The sequence below is a fragment of the Neodiprion pinetum genome, chromosome 3 (genome assembly GCF_021155775.2).
Source record: "Neodiprion pinetum isolate iyNeoPine1 chromosome 3, iyNeoPine1.2, whole genome shotgun sequence".
Lineage (NCBI taxonomy): Eukaryota > Metazoa > Arthropoda > Insecta > Hymenoptera > Diprionidae > Neodiprion > Neodiprion pinetum.
The window spans coordinates 8,794,572-8,815,128 of record NC_060234.1 but is presented as its reverse complement, the minus strand read 5'-3'; the positions used below and the strand labels follow the sequence as shown (position 1 = coordinate 8,815,128).

Below are 20,557 nucleotides of genomic sequence, written 5' to 3'. Positions count from 1 at the left end.
TAAAAATTATATCCACGCTTTGTATTAATTGTTTCAACTCTCTGAAGTGATTGTAAGATACATTGTATTAAATAAAAATACGAAACATATAATAATCGCGACCTTCCTGTTTTCAATCTCATCTCCAACTTCGAAGCAAAAATAACGAGTTTTCCAACCGACTCAAGAAACCAAGTAAGATCAGATTTCACTAACAGAGTTCTTAATTTCCCAAAGTACCCCAGAAATAACAACAATAATTTAGTCACAGACAAAAAAATCCGTGATACCATGTTATTTATAAAAAAACAACCCGAACATCATGTTTTTAAAAGCGGATAAAGGCAATACGTCAGTAGCCATGCACAGAGATTCTTACAATAACAAAATGCGACAACAGCTTTCGGACACTAACACCTACAGAATTGCTAGATACGACCTTTGCAACTCCCTACAAACTAGGGTGAACAAACTCACTTTCAATTGGTTCAATTCCAAATTGATAAACAAAAACATACACAGAAGCATCTCTACCTACAATAGTGTCCCCTCACGTGCATATGGGCTACCTAAAATCCATAAAGAAGTCCCATTACGAATTATAGTCTCTTTTGTCAATAGCCCGACTTACGCCTTATCCAAGTTAATCAATTCATGGCTCACCACAAATATCACCCCCCCCCCCCCCCCCCCCCCCCTCCCCACCGCCAGAGTCAAAGATAGCTTTACTTTAGTTGAAACAATAAAAAAATTGATTATTCCAGACAATTACATTTTGATATCACTAGATGTAATATCTCTTTTCACCAATGTTCCGACAGACCTTGCTACGCACGCAGTAAATAACCGTTGGGCTTCTCTAGATAAAAAGATCCCAATTCCACTCAGTGAACTAGTTAAAGCCTTAAACATTTGTTTCGATTCGGCAATCTTTAAATTTAACAATGACACATATGCACAACAATTCGGGTTGCCCATGGGATCCCCTCTCTCTCCAATCCTGTCAGATCTTGTGATGGAAGACCTAGAAAGGTCATGCATCAGCAATCTAGATTTTGATTTACCCTTCTACTTCCGATATGTTGACGATATTCTAACTGCAGTCCCTAAAGAAAAAATAGATTACACACTGAATATTTTCAACCAATATCATCCACGACTACAATTCACCATTGAAATAGAAGATAATAACGCCATCAATTTCCTAGATTTATTGCTGATACACAACAACACTAAAATCAAAACAGATTGGTTCCACAAAAAAACCTGGTCTCAAAGATATTTGAATTTTAATTCCCACCACCCGATGTCCCACAAGATAGGTACCATCTTCAATCTTGTTGACCGAGCCATCAAACTATCAAGTACAGAATTCCATGAAAAAAATCTGTCACTCATATACATATAATATTTTAAGATGGAATGATTATCCTCACGGCCTCTTACACGAACATATAAATAAGAGACGCTCCCATATCAACAACTTACTTGACAATAATATTGACTCTGCTCCCGCAGACGACAACAATAGACCTGCCACTACATTCATCCCCATCCCATATGTATCTGGTCTCTTTGAGTCACTGAACCGTCTATTTACCAAACATAATGTCGAGTTTGTGGGAAAAAATTCAAAAGACTTACAAATAGTCTTTGATTCGGGAAAAGATAGGATCCTCATGGGCAAACGATCCAATGTTGTGTACAAAATACCTTGCAATGATTGCAATCAAGTTTATATCGGACAAACTGGCCGCCATCTAAACACCAGAATCAAAGAACATCAACGCAATGTACAAGAGAATGAAGAACGTCACACTGCTCTAACAAAACATGTGACCAACAAACAACATACTTTTAGCTATGACAATACAAACATCCTCTGTGAAGAACCTAATTACTATAAAAGGTTATTACTAGAAATGTGCAATATTGTAGGACACACTAATTCCGTTAACCTTAGACAAGATGTTGAGAATCTTAGCAATATTTACAAACCGCTATTCTCCGCCCACATATCACACATTGTTTAACCTTAACTACACACATAAAATTATTGTCCCCGTGGCACAGGTTTTTTATATAATTTTTTTGGTTTTTTTTATATATGTTTATATCTGGTTCACCTTCACTCTGGATCATATTTGTTTCTCCCATCAGTCGTTATTCACCAGTTGACCCAATCGGTTCAACAAAATTTTGTTAGACACGGAGAACAGGGTCATAATGATCCCAGTACCACTTACTTGGACATTGCGTAAACTGACTTAACTGCTATAAAAACTTTTCTTTAAAACTTTTTTAATACATTGACATATAGACAGTGATGATACATAGTTTTTTTTTTAATTAATTACCTCCAATTTATAACTCCTAGACTTTAATTAACCGGAGGAGCCGACAATGACTACCGTTACTCGAAGAACTTTGGCTCGACAAATTGTAGTTTATGAATTCGACTTGTATCTTAATCCCCTTCCTATAAAAAGGTAAATTACTCTCTAAGCCTATCTTTTTTCAATCATAACAATTAATCAATTTGTACTCACTAACCTATAATATACAATAGCCTTAATAGTATTACATCTATAGTATTTAATGTTTGATTGTACTTTTCTTATAAAAAATTTATTTTCTTCTTGACCGTTAAATAAATAAATTAATCGTTCTGAGGAGGGCCCATTTCCGGGCCGAAACGTTAACAAAAAATACGTTATACATATAATTGACCGCTCACCAAGATTCAATAATATATTATCCACGAGGTCGAGAATTCTTACCCTTCATAAATGAATAAAGATGCTTGTTACTGTTCGGCAAAAAGGCGATTTTGGTGGTAAAAGGGCTTATAACTTTTTTTTAGTACTGTAGTATCGACCTTTTTTATTGAAAATTTCATTACCTACAAAATGAAAAAGAAACGGCTCCGTAACTTGCATAATTTCCGAGATATCCCGGTTAGAGTGTTTGCACAGCCCTCATCCTGTGCTAATCAAATGGGAAAAATTCGATCCGGATGCGTCACCTTTTAGAATTAAGTCATCGTGCTCCGGTTTCACGAGGCTTCGTTTGAGGCTCAAAACTAACTTCTTCGAAGGTAAGTAAGAAAAAAAAAAAGTTAAAAAAAAATCACCCTAATATTTACGGATGACCAACTTTTTACCTCATCGCTATAGACAATTTTATATCCCAGTGTGAGTTCCGGCGTATTTTATCTTAATTCATTTGTGAATGTTTGGAATGAATGAGTAATTTTGATCGTTAGAACAATGGACAGGATTTAAAGAGTTTTTATATGTTATTTATATTTTAGTTATATTTCATCTACATTTTATTTATATTTTATTTACATTCCCCTTATATTTTATTTATATTTAATTTTTTCCATTTATAGTCAATGTCATATTTATTATCGTACTAGTCATTTTTTTTCTTTCGTAAGCCTGTCCATTGATTTCATATTTTTTCTTTTGTGTTGACAAGAGATTCAAATTCTTCACTGTCCCCTTATTTATATTATTTATATCCTCTTATTGATAAATGTTTTTGACCTCCCGCGTTAACCAGAAGATAGGCAAAAACAAAAATAGAAACAGTTATTTACAGTATATTAAATCATTATTGGTCTGATTGGGTTTTTCAAAGTATGGGGTATTTCCCAATCCTTGCAACGAATGTTGGACCATGTTTTTATATTCCCCTAAATTAAAAGAAAATCACACTTTGATTGTAGAAGATTATTTTTGAGTGGGAGTGTTGGAATATGAGTGTTATGTGCTGGGTGCTGCAGACTGCTGATTGACTACTCATGATATAGGTTTTAAAACACAACTATACGTTTATTCAATTTATGTTTATGGAGATGGTTAAAATGGTTTTAGTTATGTACTATGGTAGAAGAACGTTTATATTTAAGTAAAATAACACGGAGTTCGCTTAGTGCTTGACGTGATTGGATTTTTCGGTTATAGAAACTGAGAGAAGGATTTCTTCTTAAAAGCCGAATGACGACCCTCTGACGACTTCTTATTGACTACTGATTGATTACAGATTGACTAACTCTCTCTAACTGTTCTCTTTTAAAAGATTTGCGTGGTTTTTTCTAAACTACTTCCTGATTGGTTACCAGTATCCTTGAGGGATGCTGGACCAATCAGGAGGTCCTGATAAAATTTTGAGTTTTTTCATTTGTCAAGACTACCCCCGCCCATCGGGTACGGTGTAGCATGTGAATTTATCATTAACTATCCCGCCTTTTCCACAAGTGTGGGTACGAATTTCCGTGCTGTGTTTTGTATATAATAAAGATATCCTTATTTTATGTTCGGGCCAATACTGCCCAAACAGACACTTGAGATAGACCCATACGGATCTATCCGTTGCACGTGTTAGGTCATTTGGTCCCTCTTAGGGAGTTTGTATATACGAGTTTGTATATACGAGTCTGTTGGGTCAGGATTGTCCCGAAGAATTATCTATATAAGCTATTATATAGCTTGGGGTGTTCATTTCCAGAAGTAGTGAAAAGGTGATGAAGAGAGCCGTATGCATGCAATGCATACGGAGACGCAAAATAAAAAATAAAAAATATAAAATATAAATGTATTAAATTGAAAGGTAATAAAAAATAAAACTAGTGGGTAGGGGCAGAGGTCATCGAGGACGTGACATGAGCATAAATAATCTTGTTGTAAAGTAAGAATATATTTTGTATAACGTCGCGACTAATGTGTATGGCTCGAAGAAAGAAAAGGCGTTAGGTCCTTCTTCGAACGGCTTATCTTTGTTTACGAAGAATAAGATATACAAACGGCTAAAAACTACCAGCGCTCGACGCACTCAATTCAACCGTTCAATTGGTCAGTTCTCCGGCAACTCTAATTGTAAGTCAGGATAATCGTCTGAATAATAAATAAAATATAAATACTCTACTCGAACCTCTGTCATTAAATACAATACCTGAAACCCAATTTCCAATAAAATGTAACTTATGTTAATAATCCAATTCTACGCTACGGATCAGTCGATCCGTAGAATTATATGCGTTACTTAGCTCTGATTTGAGCTTGAAAAAAATATGATTTGGGGGCCGAGCTGTAGACAAGAGAGTGTTTCTTTGAATAGCCAAGGTCATTATCTGCAGCTAGACGCCAATTCTATCCTGCTGTATTTTGCTATGGAACTCTATGAGAAAACCTATATTGATATTCTCAGAAAACAATACTGAATGTTCGACAGTGGCTCATGAAGCTTGTCACTTGTTTTTGTTTAATACGACGTTATGCAAAATTTGGAATGACTTTGAAGAAGACTACTCGAATTGACTTATCTTTAGCTGCGAAGTTCGGCGAGATCGAGAACCGTCGGTCGTGTAGGTCGGTGTCCGTAGAATTCTGGAGCAGAGCCTCACCTCGAAATCGGGACGGTTGCTGAATCCGAACGATGATGAACGTCGGGCACTGAGCTTTGTGAATTTAGAACGGTACACTACTATCGAAAGCTATTGTTTGAAAGAGTCAATTCGGTTCACTCGCGGTTTATATATATGTATATTGAAAATGATTCTAACGATCATTAATTAAAGATGATAATGTAGGTGGTTATTATTATAAGCACTTAATATTACCTGATTCAGTTTGAATCAAGGCCGAACTTGATTTAATTGAGGAAAATGGAATGGCATAAAAATGTCTATTCGCGAAATAATGAGATTTAGTAAGGAACAGTAAAGATGGAAACGTAGAAGATAGTGAGTCTTTTGCAGCTAACAGAATAACCGATTGCTAGGTTTTGACGAATTTAGCGCGAGACTTTAGGCCGGTCACAACTTAGATTTTCCAAACGCTACTCTTGCTCGAGAGGGCTATTCCGGGTAGACGTCCGCGCACTTCGCGACTTGACAGACGAAAGACATGGCTTCTTGGGCCTGAGGGTCCAAGGAGCTGCAGTTGTAATAAGTTACAACGGTAATTAGCCAATGAGGTGCGAGGGCGACCTCCTGGCGCCCAAATCCACATGGTCAGCGTTACTTCACGCTCTTCGACGGTGTTCCAACGATTCTCAATCTCGTCGCTTACACGTGTAAGATGTTGGCAAAAAGTATCTTAAGATAATTCTCACGCATTCGTCCACACATCTTAACAGATAATCTATTTTAATTTGGTGATTCCAAAGTTAATGGTTTATCCTAATTATTGATGATAATTTTGACTCAAAAAGAGAGATATTTCCAGGCTGAGCGCTGCTGATGCTAATTCGGCAGTCCCTTATCTCAGTTCTTGGTACCAGTTATAAGAAACAAATTTGAACGTTATACTAGGGATCGTTGGTGGTCTCTGCGTGACTTTTGCCAGGAGGGGTGGAACTCGCCGGTTTAGGCCATACGATATTTTAATGTTATCTATGGCTGTAGTTTTCGTTACAGCGATGAAAGGGAATTTGAAAAACACTTCACGCGAGTCCTAGTTATATTGTGATTTCGAAAAAGGTACGCCCGAGCAATACGCCGCCACAGTGGTCCGAAAGCCCGAATTCTCGGCCAAAACCTCCAAAACCGAAAGTTATCATCCGAGGTAAAGCTTCACATATTTTTCAATAGATAGCATTAGAGCTTTGAAATCCAGAAGGGCAGATGTTCGTATTCATTCCATGGTCTGTGGTAAACCCTCGAAAGTGATCATTGTCGAGACTCGCGCGGAACGCTTTCGAGCGCGCGAAAAAAAAGCCTGTAGTTTTTTCAATTTTCATGAAAATCGAGTGAACCAAAATGGATATTATTCCTCAAGTTAAGTGAATTAAATAAATTTTGTGAATGAACCAAGGTTCGGAATTTATGGCGATGATATTAATGATGCAATACGAGTGCTGCAAAATAACCTATTTCATTGAATTGCATTACTATCTGTAGAGAATTAGTTATGATCCCCGGAGTTCCTGCGGAGATCTCAACGATTCCTAGTGTGAAAAAGTATAGAGAATGTGAAACCGTTGGCATCGCGTGCTCTTTTTTGTTCCATTGGTCAAAAATACGCATTCTTTGAAGCAGTGTTTTGTCGACTCGGTCGGAGCCTCGTGGGATTGGTGTAGCGGGGCGATGCAGACCTTTTCTTTTGTTTACATATACCTGGGGACCGTTAAAAATGTATCTGATGTAATATACATGGTGTCCAATTTGAATTTCATTAGACTCGCACTACTGAATATTATCATGAAAGTGAATAATTCTAATTTATAGATTATAAAAAGTAAGTAAAATATTTGCATCTTCAACGATAGGATCCAAGACGGAGGTTGTGCAGTGGACACGACAGCAAGTGTTTGATGCCGTGCATGAGGAATGGGACGAAAATCTCGATACCCTTATAGAAAATTTGGGCGTTAAACTGCTCAATAAAGCACCACATTTGTTTCGCATCGAAGATCGTTCGCGACAGGCGTTGAAAAAAGTCATTTGCAATTTCAAAATGAAATGGCGAAATGCTTGCCGCATTAAGGATCGTTTTCTGAAATGACGGCAATACGGCTCGGCGTTTTTTTGAAAACACTGAAACGTCTGCTCGCATTCTTGGGGTCGATGCTGAGTTAGTGAAAAGATTTCACGTAATTTTGCAAGTTATTTCACGCGGGTTTAACGTCAAAGTAGATTCGTTTGGAAAATATCGCAACGAGACTGCTGATCGATTCGTTGAATTATACCCATGGTATTGTATGTCCACGACCGTACATAAGGTACTTATGCATGGCCCACGGATTGTCGAATTAGCCATTTTGCCAATAGGACAGCTCTCTGAAGAAGCTCAGGAGTCGCGAAATAAAGACGTACGGAATTACCGCGAACATTTCTCACGAAAATGCTCGAGAGAAAAAAATATTGAAGATATATTTCTCCGACTTCTAGCTTCTTCAGACCCGCTTATTTCGAGTTTGCGAAAGGCACCTCCCAAAATGGGAAAAAGTTTGTTTCCTGAAGCGATCGCGCATCTAAGTTATGAAAAATTTAGTTTTGAAGAAGGAGACGCAGACAACGTCATTCATCAAAACGACGTCGATGATAAGAATTCAGATAGCGATTAATATGTATCTTTGAAAATTATGTTATTTTGTTTTATAAGAAAAAAATCTGTATGAATTAAAGAAATTAATTTATAAAATATCACTTTTAACAAAGTTGTACCATTTTTCACGAAATATTCCCGCCATTTTCGGTCTACCATTTTAAATTTCGCATTTTTGCATTCGTTTTCGGAATCGGCGACCCCAAAAACATTACTAGTATGAATTTCAGCGAATTGGTATCATTTTTCGCGAAAAACATCCGCCATTTAACGTTCGCCATTTTGAATTTTGCATTTTTGTTTTTTTTTCGAAATCAGCGACCCAAAAAACATTCGTAGTATGAATTTCTAAAAATTCGTACCATTTTTTGTAAAAAATATCCGCCGTTTCGGGTCCGCCATTTTGAATTTCGCATTTTTGCATTCATTTTCAAAATCAGCCAGCCAAAAAACTATAGGCATAGTAATACTAGCAATTTTCACTGAGAAATATTTGAGTTATTAGTTTTGACCAGGAATTCGGGCTTTTTGACCACTCTGCGCCGGACGTAACACTACAATATTCCATTTTTGAGCATGTGCCATATCGTTTTGTCTCACGAAATTACGTCGATATCTGAGTTTACGACGATAAATTGATTTTAGCTATTTCCAAAATTTGTCAATTTTTTGTAAATAATATACAAACGCCTTATTTTTTGCGATTTGATGATAACAAATTAACTGAGAGATGAAATAAAGATAATTAGTATGCAAGAAAATTTTTCAGCTGTGGATTCTCTAGGGATAACAATTTGGATGGTTATTTATCGAAAATGACAGTACATAATTGTAAAGGGAACAATATTTATTCATTCTATTGCAGTTTTTGATTTACTATTGTTGTGATTTGTACCCATCCAAATTGGTCAACACTTTGAATAGGGAGACCGTCCAACAATTGGTATTTTCGTTTCTCATTTTGATCAACTTCAATTGTACCGCTTGAGTGTTTGTTTCATTATTTTCTAGCTTTCACGTTTCTTACCCTTGAGGCCGAAAATCTGCGGGATCAGGGTGAATTTTATTATAGCAGGTAATAATCGGGGTGACTATAATCTTGTTTATTTGTTCATAATATCCATGATTGCTGTATCCGTAAATCTAAGTGAAGATCTATATTATACTATTACAGATAGTATGCAAACTTATTATTATACATACTTGAAAATCATTTATATTAAATAATCATTCGCTATTACATTCGTTACATTTAGTAAACAGTGTTTATATATTAATTTTACGATTATCAATGTTGACTGGAGAGTATAATGATTTTACACGAACGCAAAGTAGAAAATAACGAGTTGTGAATAAATTGTAAACAGTAGAAGAAAACAAAACTGTACCCCATCTCAACGTACATAACTGGAAAAAAGTAAGACTAAATAAATATAAATAAAAATAGAACAACTCTCGAAAATCATCGCGACGTATTTATTAGATTAATAAAGATAATGTTGTACTAATAGAGAAGAAAAATATAATACTTTCAACGGAACAAGCAAAATCATAACTCTGTTACGCACGTTGTAGGTACAATGATCTCGTTATAGTTGATATAATTAAAATAATGATAATTATATAATATAACAAGGGATGGCTGTTAAAGTAAAACAATTAAATAATTATTTGTATATTGGACATAAAGAATATAATAATCATAATAGTAATAATCTATAAATACTACAGCAATTATTAGATACAAAGAAACTAATATCTATACATAATGAGAGAAATTTTATACAATACGAGCTCTTTCATCTTTGGTAAAAACTACAAAATAAATAACCTTGTTTGGGGAAATTTACAAAATATTTTTTTTTCATCAAGATGATGAAACTTCACTAGGAGACTGCAAAAGCAATTATACGTACGAAAATGAAATACTTGAGTGATCTACAAGATCGAATATACTGAAAGCACAGTTTATGCAAGCGCATACATATAAGGTTTTAGTACATTCGATAAGCTTTTTTGACAATGCTTGCGGCATAATGGAGTAATAAGTTTTAAACCCGAAGTTTCGAAGCATGGATGAGATGTGACCTATTACTGCTTCAAATTTATTTGCCATTGCGATAATCATGCCCCCTAGAAGACAAATATCATCATTTCACAAGTTCATAAATTACAATTATTTTTACTGGGTTTCAAGTTTTACAACAGATCTAAGCAAACCAAATTATTCAATTGCGTTTCGTAATACGTGAAAGCTAGGTCTCATTCTTCGTACTTCGTATTTCAATTCACATAAGACTGCGTTAAGAAACTTATGTGATTTGTAATATACGAACAGAATGAATCCCCGACACGTAACTCGTATCTTCATTCTATTATTACATGTAACCAGACACAAAAAAAATCCAACTTTTGAACTACCAACTAGGGTTATTTACACAATAGAATATTTTCAATGTGTTTCAACCTGTCTGGTCACCTTACAATAGAACCACGCTTGAAATTGTTGTAGACATGAAAGTAGTCATAATTATAATTATACACACTCACACAATACAGTGTCACAAATTATAGATAATACTCCGAATAATAATAACAATAATGATAATAATAGTAATAACTATTATAGAATATAAAACCGTGAATTAACTATGACTACGTCAGCTTTCGAATCGTGCAAAATTTATGTACTTATACAATATACGTCAAAGTCACAAATGATGTTTCATCAAAGAGTCAATTACTATTTCATTATCTTTGACTTGTTTCTATCCAATTTTACTCAATGATGTGAATCTTTACTATGGATAATCAATTACTTATGCGTATATTATACCTATGTAGGTACTGTAACTGTGTATTACTACCTCTGGCAATCTGAACGCTGTTTTTTGTCCCTTTTTCTGTCATTCGTACTGTCTCAGAAATAGAATTGCGTTAGTCAATTTAATGTATCATGCTATATCGGAGTGCGTTTTTTGATCTTTCATGCAAAATAACTCGAAATGCTCGTTGTTTGAATTGATTTTTTTACACATAGCAGAGGCTGATTCGATCTTCATTACAATGATCCGATGATCAGTTTATAATATTACAAGGTCGTCATTATTTTTATATATGTGTATATATGTCTATGTATGTATCAGGATGGTCCTTCGCGCTTTGTTTCACACCTTTTTGTAAACCATATTTTTTATGTTTAAGGGACGTTTCGGAGGTTCTCGGGTTCGCTGGTCACGAATCTGGAGTCAGAGTCATGGAACATAGGTATTAGATACGTATGTACCACCGTGCAACAACGGGTTAATCGGGTTGTTTTTGAATTTTGATGCTCGCAGGGGCTTAAATGCTTTGAAATTGATACGAAAAAAATTGTGGAAGAAGAAAACTTTGAGACTATGAAGATTGTACTTCAAATTAGAAACAAAATTTTCATGCAACAATCAAATTTTCTTATTGCACAGTTCTAATTGTTTGTAAAAAAAAAATTACGAACATATTATTTAAGTCACAAAATTATTACTATGAATAGATTTGATCTTGAATTGTTACGTAGAAAACAAATTTCAACTCAAAATTGTTTATAATTTTTTCGTAAACAATTGCAACGTGCAAACAGAAAATTTGTTTACTGGGTGAAAATTTTGTTTTCAACTTGAAATACAACCCTCATTGTCTCAGTTTTTTTTCTTAGGGACACCCTAATACATATACATAATAAATATGTATTATATACATATATTATGTGTATTTATGTGTATATTTATGAATATAAATAAACTAAACAACGCTACTTACAATAATTTGCCAAATATCGTTTTTCTATATCAAATATTTATCTCTATTTTCAATGTCTAATGTCTAAATAGCCTCTACTTCGCTCCTCGTGAAGGTCAATGACGCAAGTACTAATTATATTGTGTCAAACGTTTACATAGTTTGAAAAACAAAACCTACGATCAAAAATCATAATACAAAAAATAATATGAAATAACAAATAAAAAAAAAAAAGGAGTTGAAAGAAAAAACCTTCAAAATCACTAAAAAAATGGAACCGCTACGATATTCATAGTTAGGGGTGAAACTTTGCAACGGTAGAAAAGAAAACTGACATTTTTCTCACCAGATTTAATTATTAACCACAGAATTATTATTTTATATACTCAATTACAACTCAACCTAATTTGTATACAATATGCAATTCGGTGCTCAATGTTAACAAGACATTATCTGATTTAGCCATTTAACACGATGAACTCTTCAGTTCGCTAGCAATATCAGCAATGTTTTGAAGTAGAGCCGTTGCCTCATTTGTGGTCTGGGGAGTGGCGTTGTATCGTTGATTTAGAGTACTAAGCGCAGTTAACAATCTGGTGTTCGACGTTATGAGGCGAGAATTGGCTGCATCCAGTGCAGCGATCTGTTGTTCTTGCGCGTCAATCACGCGCTGTTTGAACGATAATTTTGCTGACATTTTTTGCTGTTCTCGTCGAAGTTCCTCCTCCACAGTGATCAACCTTCAAACGAAAAGAAGAATTTTCCGGTGAGACTCAATATCACGTTTAAAGTTATCAACCAGATCCAAAGCAACTTAAGACACCTGCAAATATTCGTGTTGAAAAAAAGACAGGTTTTAATAATCAAGAATGCTGAGAACAGAAGAAGCAACTTATGGTAGTACAAAAAAATTTTGTTTCATATGTCGACCAGCCTTTTTAATGGGATTTCAATTCAAATTCACACAGTGCGATTGGGAATCATGAAAATTTATCACGACTTAAATGTAACTGTATCAGTTAGTCTCGACAAATTATGATTTACAATTTCATATTTCGTACAATTCTTCGTTGTTTCTTGTACGATGGCAAAGGAAAGGCGTATAATATGTTTGGAGAAAATTTTTACACCCTTGGATTGATATCTTTACGCAATACTTCTGACATATCTGAAATACAACTTGCAATTTGAGTAATCTGTATTTTTGAAGTTATGGAAGAAAACGCCTCTCTGTATTAAGCTACTTTCCTCTACATTGTTGTGACTGTTGAATGAACGGACATGCAATCTTATGCAAACTGAACAGAAATCGTCATGGTGAATCGGTGTCGATGCATTACATGTAAGAATAATTCGTCCAAATTGGAACTATCAGAGTATTCGGACATATCCGTGACGTCAGTCATCCGTGTGTATCAGAAGAATGATACGAGAAATAGATATATTTTGAAAAAGAATAATGTGGTGAATTGGCGAGTGACGATTGATATGGTGGAGAGTGAGTATCAAAGCCTGTAGTGATTGTGATGTACGTGAAATGTAAGAAGCTTAGGAATATAGATAACTCTTACACCAAGATCCAGATCAAGCCAGAGTATACCAAATGCAGCGGATAAAATGCACAGGAACACACAATGAATTAAATATATTTATAAGATTAATTTCATAGAGTGAAAGTATAGGAATATGACGGTGTTACAGATATGCGACTGACGATTTGTATAGTCGACATAAATTTCACTATTGAATCCCCTGAAGTGAAGACAATCCAAAAATATATGATTGTCGAAAAATCGATACATTGTATGCTGACTAAAGTTCTGAAGTGGAGATGGTATTAGGTTTACTGTCTGATCAAAAAAAGTGACTACGAATAAAAAAGTAACGAATTATCCGTTTGAAAGTTGTAATAGAAGGAAATTTAGTTAAATATAAACAATACCGAAGAATCGCATTATTGTATCATCTTTTCATGCGCAAAACATTCGGTTCATCCAATTCTTATAAAATACAGTTAATTTCATTCCCATATGATTTCTTTGGGTGTTACCGAAAAACCTTCACATGGTGAAATCGGTACTATTGTGGAAGATTTTGCTAAAAAAGAATGCTTCCTCACCTGCGTTACAGCAGGTTTTTGATTTGAATTAGACATAATTAGCCAGCTTCTTGAGTCGAACAATTTCGATACTAACGTTCATTACTAAAGTCAGTTAACATCTATTTTTCCCGACGTTCGGCATCGTTTTGGTCAAAGCAATGCCAAGTAATTGCAAATTTGTTAGTCTTGACATTTTCTTGACCAGACGGCAGACCCGATCTTCACTTGAACGCCAACATTGTGGAGATCACTCGTAATGTGAGAGAAAAAACTAATTTCAGAGACACCGACAGAAGACGTACAATCATCGGAAGCTGAAGGGCGATGGGTAAAGAAACGGGAGGAAAAATTACGCTCGAGCAAAGTAAAGGGCTTATTGCGGCAGCAAAGTACCTTGAGATAATGCTCTTCATCTTGGAATCAGGCACCGTGCTGTCTACATCTGCGTCTTCAGGAGTTCCTAAACGAGCTCTCAGTCTGTCTACGCTGCTTTGCAGCCTTTCGATTTCCACCTCGTACTGGAAATTAATAATTGACGGAGCTTGTTAGTTACGAAAGGTAGCTTCCACATGTAATATTTTATACTAATGAATCTGTCCAGGTAATGTCGTTGGATAAATATGTTCCGTATGTTAATTACAAAGGACAAATGATTGACAAGTTGGTGATTTGATAGTGAATACTGATTTAGAGAGAAATAGAATAACGATCTTGACTCGTTTGGATTTAATTTTCAAAATGTAACCACAAATTTGTTGATGGATATTGGTAGATATCTTAACTATTAACTCTGCTGGAACGGATGCACAGTTGACATTTTACACCCCGACTGCTGAAAATTGATAGCCACAAATAAAGAGTATTTTCAAGTGACTAAAAATGCATCACTGTTGATAATTTTCTGAAATGATATCATTATGTATAAATTTAATATCCTTTATTGAAACTTTTATTCAATCAACTCAAACAATGAATTGATTATTTACAGAAATAATAATTCGAGATCTGCAAACGCAAGTGAAAAAATAGACCGTTACCTTGTATGCAATATTTTGAATCAAAACCATCAATTCTGAAATAATGTGTGATATTCATTTCACAAAAAGTTGGCGTTAAAATAAAAACCATGCTTTCACTCCCTGGTTAATTACATTTGAAGATGATTATTGATAAAACTTTAATGTTTTTCGAGCTTTGAATCTATGTTGGTTTTTTTTTTTTTTTTTTAATGTTATTTACACTGTATTTCAGCAGTGAAAACGAAATATGTACCTAGTAGACTAGAATAGCTTTCAAATACTGGATTTTGTCCCAAATCATTTTAAACGACGCCTAAATTTCGCCATAAGCTTTATCAATAGCAACATGGAAACAGTCTACCTTCGTCAAATATATCAAATAATGATCATCATTTATGAGAAAACTGTACGAAATCCTTCAGATACGTAAGACACTTCCATCAATCTGATTCACAAATTAATACAAGTATTCCAGCTCAACTACAAATTAATCGAATACCACTAGGAGTTACAGTAAAAAAATAAACCAATCATTAGTCCAAAAGAACAAAAGTTTGGAGAAACAAATTACTTCTACAAATTGATATCGAAATTTACCTGATCAATACTCTTGTGGCTTCGGGATTTGCTTCGCCTGGTAGCACAGCTCTCTTCTTCGCTGGTATCGGACAAGTCTCTAGTTGAGTCTAGGGATAACCGCCGTCTCAATTTGGGGCAGCAGACACCTTGCGGCTGGTCAGAGCCCGTTCGATGCGCAACAGCGGCGTAGCGCCATTGTGATTGGCCATTCCTTGCAACATTTCGTATCGGTTGTGGCGGCGGAGATGGGCTGAGGTCGACACCTCGAACTCCCTCGACTCCACCCCCTCCGTCCCGTTCCTCCGAACTGGTACTTCCTCTCCTTTCGTTCCTCCCATGCGTCGCTTCCATGTGATAAACTGGATTCGCGAAAGCCAGTGGTGCAGCATTCAGTATATGAGCATTGGCATTGTTGCTCAGATCAACGGGACTCGAACTTTGACTGTAAGCAGCAAAACTCTGGTATCCTGACGATGCGACATTACTCAACTGTGAGATAGAGATTTGCGATCCCTTCTGAGACTTTGACTCTGATACTTCGTCATCGGCGTACCTGTATGAGAAATTACGTTAGTAGGAGTGAAATCCGAACACAAGATGCTCCATAGTTACAGGAAAGGACGTGCGTGTCATGCGGTAAACAGAGAATGAAATTTAGAATTGAGGGGAATCGGCTGAATCAAAACTTGGGAAAAGAGGAGGAAACTTATCAATCCATTTACGTAGACATGCAACACATAATTTTGTTATCATTTAATTTTCATTTTTTTAATCTACTTTTCTGCTATCTTGCGTACATGGAAGAATTATTCCAAATTATTTCGCATTTGGGCTTGTCCCATTGACGTTGAAATAAATAAATAAATTAGTAGAATTTTTGAAAAATCTCCAGCTATGTTAGTTGCGTGGATGATGGTGAAGACAAATAAAGTGACATCCCAACTATGTAATTGGAATAATTATAAGAACATTTGAATAACACAAGCTACAATGTCAACAATTTGAGAAATGGTTTCTTAATTACAGAAACTTGAAAATGAACGAACTTTGGTGTTCTCAAACCAATCTGAATGATTTTTGGGCTCATTATGCTCGCTAACTGAATTTCCAAGAATTGTCTCGAATACATGCAAGGAATCTTACTTTAAAGTATAGTTAAGACGCGCAAATATAATTGTGATGAACTACTGCTGAACTGTATTTATAGTAATCGATTTTTATCCACTCTACAGGCTACTATAATTCTTAAAATTTCTTTCAAGCGATCTTTGGAGATCTATGTGTGAAAAATATGAACCGAAAAACATTAGAATCGGATTTTAATCATAAAACTTTTTCTTACAATATTATACCTTAGCTACTTTTTTTCGAAATGACACAAATTCGTTTGTATTGCGTAGTACGGATGATGGTTCATTTGTGTTTCCAACCATTGACGCAAATACCACTTCTGGAGATTTTTAAAATGGATTTTTCTCTTTTCCTGACTTTTAGTTGAGACAACCGGTCTGATTCATCCGAAACTGTTAGTGATCATGTATAAAGGATATGTGATTAGCAATCCAAATTTTCATTATCAAGTCAGCAACAGTTTCACGTGCGAGGAGACAAAATGACATTTGTAAGCAGCGAAATAAAAAATATAATCAAAAGAAACGTATAAAATACCTGAGAAGGTCCGAAAGCTCGTCAAGATTTCCGTTAGTCGGGACTGTAAGGCTTGAGGTTTTCGAATAGTTGTTGTTCGGCTGATTGATGGACAGTGTGACGTGAGGATTAACATTAGCGTTAATCGTGGTCTTCGATATGTTGTTGTAGTTCTGTGCCTGATTGGCGTTCTCTTCCTTATGACAGTGTGTCCTGCTCCCCGACCTCGATACATTGTAATTATGATTATAATTGTCCTGATCGTTGATATCCAGACTCTGGAGCCTGGCTATATTGTGCCGATGGTGCTGCCCGATGGATCCGTTATTACTAACGTTACCATGCGTGTTGATATTGTAGTTAGAATCTTTGAGATTCGAATGGCTCTCCGACCTCATCGGACTCGTCGGATTATTTTGGCAATGGTTAACATTTGCCAGGCTGGTGCTAGCCGTCAGTCTGTAACCTGGTCCGCTCCTGTTCGAGGTCAAGTGCCTGTGTTGCCTGGCCATCGGGGTTGGGGATCGAGAGACAAAGGCTGTTGATTCCAATGGATAATCGTCACCACTTATCTGCAGCTGGAGTTTACCATTACCAGGCAGATAAGCGTTTCTGGGCAGTGTCGCTGCACGCACAACATTCGGACTGCGAGAGCTGTTGTGGCCAAGGGTGTTCGATTGCATTACTTCGCTGCCATCTCTGGAGGTACCATTCAGAGTGCTGTGATTACTAATGGTGGACGTCGCCGATATAGACAGGTTTGTGTTGCTGTTTGCAATCGTTGGATCATTGTACCGGAAAATGTTGTTCTGCAGATTTGGGTATCGCGGAGTCGTTGGCACTGAAGAACTTGGCCCTGGCTGCTCGAGGGCCAGCGATATCTTGTCGAGGATTCCACCCAGCTGAGGCAGAGCACTTATTGCTGATCCGCTCTCCCTCAACAGCGAATGCAGCAGGGATAATTGCTTGCCGAGGTCTATGTTGCCTTCGAATTCCAATGAATTATTTGACGGGGCGTCTTTTGGTAACGGGCTCTGAAATCATGGTAAGAGAGAAAAAAAAGCTGGTGTGACGTACTGACTGGTAAAAAGAGAAGGGGGGACATATTCGACAGAGGTAATCAACTCACGCTTATCAACTGCAAGAAATTTTTCATCGCTGAAGCCTCTCGCTCCAAGAAATCATTCATGAATTCCATAAAGTTCTCTTTTCCTTGGAACCTTGTGAAATTTGCTAATGTTTGCAAAGTCTTTGCTACCAATGTCAAGTTCCTAGCAGCCTTCTCGTTTGGATGTTCTGAAAAAATACAAGACGATATGATTTAATTCAAGTGCCAGAAATGTACGAGCTTTTCAAGCTCATAAAATAGTTATTCAAAGCATACGAGTAACACATTCCAAATTCAGAAATAAACTTTTGCATTTTACAGAGAGTCAAAGGTCTTTCGTTACTCAGGTAACAATAGTTAACCTCCCAAATCAGGAGACAATAATAAAAAGGAAACTTCACCACAACTGATTTTACTGTACGCATTAAAGAGTAAAATAAAGCAAAATCAACTCACCATCGGTGATTTTGAATAGAGAGGGACTGAGAATGGCTGGACAAAGGAACCGGAGAAATATGGAGGCTGATATCAGATTGTCAGCGATATCGAGGCGACCCATCTCATTGAGACGTTCTCTGAATATTCTAAAGCACTCTCTCAATTCGACTGGGAAGTGAGTGTGACTGGCCAATATTTTGTTCCAAGCAGTTTCTACCGCCACTCGAAGATTGTGCTGTTGCGCTTTAAGCGCCGCAGCGGAAGCCACCTTCAGAGGATCTACCTCGCAGTCTCCACCTTCAGCTGCACCTCGTACAGCAGCACAAAGAGTTTTCTGAAGGTACTCATCCCCTGTCAACTTCAGATACGCTTCCATTGCTTTGGTTGCTAGCGAATTACCACGGAAAGTTAATCTTTCGTCATCTGAAACACAAAAAAGTAATTTGGTAAGTAAATTAAGAAGTGCGTATAGAATAATAAGGAAATGATTTTATACTGAGAAAAAGGGCATTGAGAATAAAAATCAAAACACTTTAACCTTAATCTTTTAATGATACTAAAATTGTTTTTTTAACATGTATATGACTTGAATTGTGAGTTGGCATCTGATGATTTTGATTTTCAGTGTTATGGAACCAAAATCTACACGATGTGAGGGTAAAAATGCAGGAAGATTGAAAAATTAAAGGGTTATAATACAAAATGATTATAGGTAGAAGGTCTAAATGTGGAGAAAACAAACTGTAGGAAGATAAAGTGTAGAAATCAAAAATATAAATACAATAGAATTCCAACAATTCCAGACTTTGACTCGATATACATACATTATTTTCATTCATTGGGACAACTTTTAGAGATTTTGGCTTTCTGTAGTTTCAGCTTTCTAAGTTTTGATTTTTCTACGTATACTTTACCTTTCTGCGTTATATTTTGAAGGTCTACGAATTACATCAGCATTCCAACTATATGCAGTATAGTTGTTTCGTATTCATTAAAAAATGTCCTGACTAAATTTACACTCACCGATTCTATGGATATCCATCATGACTAGATCGGCGAGAAACTGTGGTGCCTTATTCTCCTGCTGCATGACAGCTACCAAAGCAGTAGCTATATCCTCTTTTGCTTTAACGCCAATCACAGGCTCAAGAGCTTCGCAGAGCGATCTGTAGTCGTTCTTCAAGTACTCCAAAAAGTCCTGGTAGACATGGACCGGTAGAATATCGACCGATTGAAAACGACACTTGACTCGTAATGCTGGTGATTCTTTCAGCTGACCCTTGTCACCAATCACTTGATACCACTTTTCCGTGACGTAACGAGAGGTCACATCCTTGACAGGAATTGTCACCGATCCTGAAGAGTATATTAATTATAGAAGAGTTCAGATATCAGTTTCTTATCACCCAGAGTAAAGATTATGAAAAAAAAAATAGCAGCTTCTTGTTTTGGTTTTTAAAACCAGTATTTTGTTGAATTTGTTTATTTTTATGTATCAAATTTATCATTCTCAACTAGTCATCAGGTGGTCGTTGGGTAAGACTGCATGTTCTCAATGTCATTCGAGACCTTTGTGAATTTACTAACGTTCCAGAAAGCTGGTACTTTGTTTTTGTCAACGACCTTCACTTCTTCATTCACTGTTTTCAATTTTCGATCATTAAAAAAGAACTGTGCGGAAACATTTAAATGTGACAAATGTATATACAAGTGCGCAGGTTAGCGATTAAACTATAATAGAAATATTTAAGATATCGAAGTACCATAAATCAAGTTTACTGTTTGATTGAATTGTTACAAAATCATAAGCTCTACAGCTTTAACTTCAAGATCAAGTCTACTCACTTTTATCATT

General features: G+C 36.0%; 1 protein-coding gene across 16 annotated transcripts in view; it reads right to left on the bottom strand.

Moving 5' to 3' along the window:
• Window positions 1-9,112: 9,112 nt before the first annotated feature.
• The window catches only part of raskol (Ras GTPase-activating protein raskol), a 232,647-nt gene continuing 221,202 nt past the window's right edge, over window positions 9,113-20,557 (bottom strand). For 12 of the 16 annotated variants that reach the window (XM_046619079.2, XM_069134882.1, XM_046619072.2 and 9 more), the window contains 7 exons: window positions 19,726-20,058; window positions 18,721-19,125; window positions 18,286-18,452; window positions 17,178-18,190; window positions 15,528-16,062; window positions 14,305-14,429; window positions 9,113-12,550 (listed from right to left, as the gene is read on the bottom strand). In XM_046619079.2, the coding sequence (XP_046475035.1) occupies window positions 12,277-12,550; window positions 14,305-14,429; window positions 15,528-16,062; window positions 17,178-18,190; window positions 18,286-18,452; window positions 18,721-19,125; window positions 19,726-20,058 (2,852 nt within the window). In that variant the 3' untranslated portion in view covers window positions 9,113-12,276. Of the gene's footprint in view, window positions 12,634-13,381; window positions 13,418-14,304; window positions 14,430-15,527; window positions 16,063-17,177; window positions 18,191-18,285; window positions 18,453-18,720; window positions 19,126-19,725; window positions 20,059-20,557 lie in introns of all 16 variants that reach the window. The other 4 variants (XM_069134879.1, XM_069134880.1, XM_069134881.1 and 1 more) reach the window with 4 other exon arrangements.